The sequence below is a fragment of the Nicrophorus vespilloides genome, unplaced genomic scaffold, assembly GCF_001412225.1.
Source record: "Nicrophorus vespilloides isolate i.1.1-1 unplaced genomic scaffold, Nicve_v1.0, whole genome shotgun sequence".
Classification (NCBI taxonomy): Eukaryota; Metazoa; Arthropoda; class Insecta; order Coleoptera; family Silphidae; genus Nicrophorus; species Nicrophorus vespilloides.
Window position 1 is genome coordinate 1 of NW_017098221.1, and position 8,194 is coordinate 8,194.

At 33.0% G+C, this 8,194-nt stretch overlaps 1 protein-coding gene across 1 annotated transcript in view; it reads right to left on the minus strand.

Moving 5' to 3' along the window:
• Window positions 1-7,007: 7,007 nt before the first annotated feature.
• Window positions 7,008-8,194, minus strand: part of LOC108561950 (UDP-glucuronosyltransferase 2B13-like) — a gene marked incomplete at its 5' end in the record, with an annotated part of 4,211 nt that continues 3,024 nt past the window's right edge. Inside the window, 4 exons of the mRNA XM_017920105.1 lie at window positions 7,008-7,288; window positions 7,348-7,566; window positions 7,624-7,846; window positions 7,900-7,968. Of these exons, the coding sequence (XP_017775594.1) occupies window positions 7,361-7,566; window positions 7,624-7,846; window positions 7,900-7,968 (498 nt within the window). The remainder of the gene's footprint in view (window positions 7,289-7,347; window positions 7,567-7,623; window positions 7,847-7,899; window positions 7,969-8,194) is intronic.

Sequence of the window (8,194 nt, forward strand, 5' to 3'; positions counted from 1 at the left end):
AAAAATACATTCATTATATTTTTTATATAATGACACTCTTGGTTCCAAAAGTATTTTTTATTTTATGAGAGGATATTTCAGGAATTATTTCATAAGTTTCGTATGTGAAATAATTTCGAAGCACGGCTGGATTAATATGAATTTTTGTTTCATACAATCTATTCAGAAAATCAGATATTATATGATATTTTTCAGAGCAAAAAATATTTATATCTTTTGAATACATAAAGTTATTTCGATCAAATTTTGTACTGTTATTTACAATTGCTTAAGTAATAATAAAGCGCAAACATTATTTTAAAATAGAGAAAACATTTTTGCATTCTACTGTTAATAATTATCATGTTTCTATCATAAATGAAAATTATTTAAATACTTAAATTTACCCAAATTATATCATCATTTTTAATAACTTTTTTTTATGTACATATTCATCTTTTTTTTTCTATTCCAAATGTAAAATATTTAAAGATAAATATAAGATGTATCTAAACAGTTTATTTAAATAATTGTTGCTATTCACTGGATATACGCAAACTCTAAAATGTTGGTAATTTTAACTTAATGACCGTTATGACCAAAATTTAGACTTTATTTTATTGAACTACCTGGAACTACCAATAAAAATGTATTAATTATTTCAAAACCATAATCGAGTTTTTTTTTTTATTTTTCCACCAGCTATCCTTTTTTCGGGAAATCTGTATTAACCATTGCAAAATGCATTAGAAAATGACGAAGTACGAATACAGCTACGACGATGATGAGTTGATATAAGAGGAGATGAGTGAGTTCGTCTACGAGATACAAAGAATTCCGACCTTAGCGAAAATGACTCTAACAAAGAAATTGGTAACACCGATGAAGATGATATAGAATTATAGAAATCAGATGTCAACGAAAGTAACTATAACGAGAAGACTGGCCACATCGACGATGATAATATCTCTGATGATGAGATCGAAACTTCTGAAGAAAAAAGTGAATCATCTGAGTATGAATGTGAATAATCTTAGAATGAATAGAAATTGTCTGTGCAAAGAAGAGAACTATATAGAATGGGCTGAAGATCAGGATGAATTTGATTCGAAGCAGAAAGTTTTGCAATTCCTCTACTATGATGATATTTTCAACCTTGTTTAATTTGTAGGGTTTAATGTCCAGTATTTCATATACATTTCCACGTGAGCCAGCGACATTCCCAAGTATTTTTGCGTCATTGGTAAACGTGACTAGATTTGCCTTCTTTGACTTTAAAGTGCCACTTCTTAAGCCAATTGTGGTACGCGTTCATGTAACTCTGCAGTCCCCGCACTGCAACATCCGGATCCTCTTGGGACGACAGGACTACGGGATTGGGTATCAAATTCACGTAATTGTATTGGCTGATAACAAAAGATCACAGCTATCCCTATATAAACTATCGTTATTATATAGTGTTGTTAAAATTAATTTTTATTTAAGTTGCCAAATTATTATTTCTTTGTTTTAATTTTAATTTATTCTTTTTTCTCAAGGCTAAAACATATTTGACTATTGTCTAAACTAAACTATCCATTCGACATTCCTTGGAATTCAAATATCCAATATCACTTGTTCTAAAAACTAAGCCACGGGTTCATATCATATGTGATTTATGTTTATACTTACAATAAAATTACTGATGTTATATATCGAAAAAAGCGACAATGACAGTTCTGTTCCAATTCTAGTGTTTTCTACTCTTCGTATATGGAATCTTTTTTAATTCCTAACTATTTTTGTAGTGCTGATAAAATATATATTTATATGTTTTTAATAAATAAAATCTATTTTAAATAAAATTCTACATATTTTTAATATTATTCCCAGTAATAATGACTTGAAATTATAAATTAAAATTTCAATTTCATGCAAAATAATAATAGGCTATACTTCTGGTATATACCGGAAGATGCCTTCAAAATGAAGAGAAGAAAAGGCATGTACATAAAAAATCCTCTGCTGCTCCCAGTGGAAAGAAGGATCTATTATTCATATATCTATTTACGCACTAATAAAACTAAATTCTAATGAAATTTTGAATATTTTCTGATGAATTTCGTTCGAATTTTCAGAATTTTTGAATGTTGTTATGTTGTTATAGGATGCACAAAGGTTATTTTTCTCCACAAAAAATAGTTATATTTTTTTAATTTTGTACCGTTAAATAACGCAAAGGTTATTTCAAAATAGTGAGTGGTTCAAACATTATTTTAGATACTTGATGATTGCTATAAATTAATTTATTTTATGAAATAATATCGGTAGATGAATTTTTGATTCAAAGCATTAAAGCGTAAATACGTTTATTTTCAACATGAAACGAATGTTTTGAGCTGAAAAAATGATATTTTTATCCGCAAATTTGAGCTTTGACAGGTAGATGAAGGATGGAATTTTGCTACTTGGCTAAGATAAGAAAAAGACAAATAGTTATTTTTTAAATTTATTACTTTTTATTATGATCGCTCAAAACTGTTATATAATATGGACACAGGGTTGTATGCTTCTCTACAGTTTTGCCATTTCTTTGGTTTCTTCTATTATTTGCACGTCGAATCTTAAACCATTATTTTAGGTTGCTTCTATCTACACCAGTTTGTTGTGATAGTTCCAACAGTTCATGCGCAGGTATTTGCTTTAATCAGAAGAAAGAGTCGAGTCGAGTTCGTCGTGGATAGTGCACGTTTTGTGTTTATCTTCTGTTAAAAACCGAGCTCGAATATCGACGTTATCAGTTACCACTTTTTGTAAGGAGTAAACTTTCTCAAAAATAGACCATACCGTGCTGAGAGGTGCATGGCCCTGCAATAGTGGGTCTTGAACGGTGGCCTCCGGATACCTGGTGACCTTTGGTTGTAGATATTAGCTTGCTGTGGTAAGCCGGCTCTGCTGCAGTTGACATCTTTTCCGAGCCTACTAGTGGGATGCACATGAATAACCTAAATAAAAAAACAAGTGAGGTTCCCACTTATAAAAAAAAACAGAAAAAAATAATGATTTGGAGACGGTGGTACTACAACCCCGGTTCCTTATCATTAAAATATTAGATGGTACTAATTTCGACAAGATTAATCCGTTCTTAATTGAAAAGAGCATATATGGAATAATTGGAGAAGTAAAGTCGATAAAGAAAATAAGCGAAGGACTATTAGTAGAAGTCTACTCTAAGAAACAATCTGACAGACTAGTATTGTTAACAACTTTTGGAGATCTGGCGGTAGAAGTAATTCCGCATAAAACGCTAAATTTTATCAAAGGAGTAATACTGTCCTGATTTACTCAATTGTACGGAAGAGGAAATACTAGAGGAGTTGAAAGAAAAGAACGTTACAGAGGTGCGAAGAATCAAACAGAAGAGGGATGGTGAATTGAAGGACATTCCTTCTCTCATCATTACATTTAAAACTCCGGAGATATAAATATATAGAAAAGTACATAAACACAAAAATATAAAATAAATAAAAGAATAGCAGCTGCATAAAATCATCGACAATTGAGTATAAAAACCAACAAACAACCAAGCAAATAAACCAACAAAGGGCACGCACCAAATACAAAAAAAAAACAAAAACTTCATACAGGTCTGACAAGTCAATGACCGAGACCAAACGACATGCACACTACTGCTGGCTCCGAAGTAATACCTTACGATACCTGCTGCCGATATCACGCACCGTGATGCCAAAGCGGCGCATGGTGATAATGCCATCGACGACACAGTACGTGAAGCTCCGCTTAAAGATCACCATGTTATGCATAGGAGTTGTTGTTGGTCACGACTCCGCAGATTCAGACCATGCACATCGCCGCGGAACCTAATTTTCCGCAGAAGTCTGAGCGAGAGTATCCCGAGGAAAAACCGGGCCGCATACAGTCGTCTCGTACTGCTCATGTTCAAAATTCCCTCACTAATAAATCTGGAAGAGACGTGAACAAGGAATCCCTCTAGAATTTGACCTACAAACATTAAGATTTTTCACCTCTCTCCTCATCAAAGCCCTGCTGTCGCAATTTGCGCAGGTAAAAACAAGGTAGGCCCGCCGCTCTGACGACTCTAGTTGTCATATTACGCATCTGTCTATAGAAGGCAACATCACTAATGGATCCAGTCAACTTACACTTGGACAAGACCCTGTCCCTAACTTTCATCATCTCTCTGAGGTTGTGGGTTAACCAGGGTGCATGACCCCCAATTGCCCGTACCGTCCTAAGGGGAGCAAGTATGTCCACAACCTTCATCACACTTGCAACAAAAAAATGCACCTTTACATTAACGTCACGGATATCTATTTATACATCAATAAACGCACTTATAAAACTAAATTCTAACGAAATTTTAAATATTTTCTGATGAATTTCGTTAGAATTTTCAGAATTTTTTAATGTTGTTATAAGATGAACAAAGGTTATCTGAAATCGTAATACAACGAAGGTTTTGCGCTGAAGCAATTTGATATATTTCTCCGCAAAAAAATATTTATAATTTTTTAATTTATTTAAATAACGCAAAGGTTAATAGTGAGTGGTTCAAACATTATTTTTAATAGTGGATGATTGCCATAAATTAATTTATTATGTGAAATAATATTGGTGGATGAATTTTTGATTGAATAAAGCGCAAATACGCGAATACGTTGAATTTTCAACATGAAACGAATGTTTTGAGCTGAAAATATGATATTTTTCTCCGAAAATTTGAGCTTTGACAGATACAGGAACGATCGACTTTGCTACTTGTTATAATTTTTTTTTTTTTATGTTTATGAGGCATCGACAGCTTAGGTCATTAGCCTCTATCACAATTAAAAAGAACTTATACACAATACAGAAACAAGTAAGTTAAAATAAACAAATTAAGTGTATATATAAGTAAAATAGGTAAAATATTAAAATAACGCAACAAGTAAGTTGAAATAAATCATATGTAAATATTAGTAAAATGGGTAAAAGAAACATATTAAAATAAACCGAGTGGATACATTCTTTATAGTTGTCGTAAAAGTCCCGACTCGTTCAGAAATAAAATGATAGATTCGATGGACCCCCTCTTGTTGTCCAGATCGACAACAAGGTCTCGCCACCGCGCGCTGTGCAGCGTGCTTTAAACAGTCCTCGACGATGTGCTGTACCGTCAGAGGAACTCCACAGGTCTCACATATAGGGGCATCTGTGCCAGTGAGAATATATGAATGAGTCAGGTTTGTGTGACCCAACCTAAGTCTGGTCACGGCCACCTGCTCTCTCCTCTCAAGGACTATCGGGCACTTCCATGAATCAACAGTCTTTTTGATCTGAAGCAACTTGTTAGTGTTCAGCATCTGCCACTCCATTAGAACACTAAAGTCACATGGTTCCTAACGTCGTCGGGTCTATACAGGAAGTCGGGACCGACGACACCTCGCACTGCCTCTCGGGCTGCGGAATCGCCAAGTCACTGTCACCAATGCCCATGTGCGAGGGTATCCACACGAATCGAACAATACTACCCCGACACTTAAGACGATATACCGTGTCCAGTACCGATTGTACAAGCGGGTCTCCTGATTGGACATTTTTCAATCCCTGAAATACGCTCAGTGAATCAGAGCACACAATAAACGACGTATTGGGAGATCCAGCACAAAACTCCACCGCTCTCCTGATTGCATCCAGTTCCGCAGAGAAGACACTAATGCCAGACGGTAACGCCCAGGAGTAGGCCTCCACCCCGAAAACCACGGCCGACCCAGCACCCTCACCACCGACCGATCCGTCCGTGAACATCATTTTCAAGACAAGAAAAGCTACAAAAAATTATGTTTTCAAATACGCGTGATACGCGGATACCGGATATGGGGACACTGATAGAGGCACAGACAAACATTCTGATACACAAAATAGTAAAAAAAACCATATTAACACCCGGATAGGCCTATCTTTAGGCTGCGACACACACGATTATAGTACGAGAGCGAGAGGAAATATTAGGATGGAACAAAATGCAACTAACATAATGAACAGGAGTTTGCTGGTGCAGGGCGTAGCACAATACAACACGGTTCCAGAAGAAATAAGAAGAGAAAATTACATGAAGAAGTTTAAAACAAAAATGATGCCTGCTCAAAATACCGGTTCCAAGGAGCGTACCAAAAGAACCGAACCTGAGGGGCATACACATAAGGAAATAATAATAAAAATGTATAAAAAATATTGTAAAAATTGTATATAAATAATTTAAAAAAAATAATAGTTTTTCTATTCTCTTTATCTCTCGAAATCCGAATATCCTTAGCAAATTAAAGTATTTTCTTCTTTATTTTTAATTAAGCTTCCCGGACGGAAATATCTAGTTACATAACATTTACTTTATATGTATAGAATTGTTATTTTGATGTTATTTATCTTTTATTTTGTCTTATTTGTATTGTGTTATTTAGTTTTATTTAGAATTGTATTCTTTTCTGACCAATAAATCACGTTTATTGATTATTAGTTTTCATTTAATATTCCGGTTATGAGAAACACCAATATTTTCAAATATTTTTCAAAGTTTCTTAAATTAGAGGATATAAAAGAAGCCGGTTATAATAAAAAGTAATTTCTATAAATCAATTAAAGCAAAAACAGCAAATTTTGAAAAAAACAAATTATATCATTTTATATAAATAAAGATAATAAATGGCATATGCCAATATTATAGAAAGAACAACAATTGAAATTCGTTTAGGATATGTCTTCTAAATTTTATTTATTTTTGATCAATTATTTAAATATAAATAAAAAAGTTGGGCAAAAATTTGTTAGTTAATTATCTAAAATTGTGTTTTGCTCTATCCTTTATTAAATGAATTATATATATTTTAGATATATAGAATAAATAATTATTAAATAAGTTTTAATTACAATTTATCATATATTATAATAATATTTATTGCAACATTAAAAATGCAATAATAAAAATAAAATAAGTAGCTAACTACTATTAACTTATTTAATTTCTTCATGGAAAATATATTAATCACGCTTAATCTTTTTTGAGACTAATTTGAAACATTTCTTGATGACAAAATAACTTAACAATATTATTAGTAATATTATAAATATGAAGAAAGAAATTATGTCCAAGTAGTAATACTGATATGTGGGGATATTTGTAGCAGGACCTTTCAAGTGCTGTGCCCCTTTGTTCCTCAGGACGTACTCTGTCCACCAAACAGCTTTATCCAAACCGGACATTGGTTGATCTTTAATTAAATTTGTCATCTCCATAACTCTATTTTTGTACCTGAAATATGTATTTTAGTTTAGTCTAATATAATTTAACTGGTTGTAATGGTTACTCACTTGGGATTACTGATCATCTCGTTGATACTAAATGTAAATTTCTCGACCGTAATTCTTTGTATTCTAAGAATAACCCTAATCCATTTGATTCTAGTTTGAAGGCATTACTTGATTGATCACCAAAGAACGGCAACCCAAGAACAGGCACATAATTGTATAGGCTCTCTTCTAACGATTGCAATCCGCATTGGCTGATAAACAATTTGATGTTTTTGTGGCCTAAATACATTGAATTAATCACAGTTTTTTTTTATTAAAATGATGATTTAGATTTACTTAAGACATCTTGTTGTGGAATCCACTTGACGATTTTCACGTTGTCTGGTTTTCCAGGTAGATTTTCAGCTTCAAATTTCCACAGGATTTTGTAAGGAAGTTTGGCGAAGGTTTTCATAATTATGTCGCGCGTTTCCTCCGGAATATCTTTGCTTTTGACGTTGGAACCCAAACTAAAATAAATTACTCCTTCTTTTGCTTCATCCAGAAATAATTTCAAATCCTACAAAAATGTTATATTAGTTGGATTTTGGTGTACACATTTTAATATCTTACTTTTGGTAAATCCTTGGTGGTTTCATTTGAATGAATGGACCAATGGTAACAGTGGCTGGTGTCAGAGGTCTTACAGTGTGAAAGATATAATTAATGTTTATGAAAAGCATATCGATTGCATCTGTAAGATCAGTTAGTGAAGGATAGTCACTTCCAAATAATTTCGCTACTGTTTTTTCTTCCATTGGCCTACCAATCACCTCGCCATAAAAGATTGTGAATTGCATAATGATGAAACTTTGCAATCTCTCAAAGAAATTCATATTTTTCGTTTGGAAAGGTAAAAACGACTCAG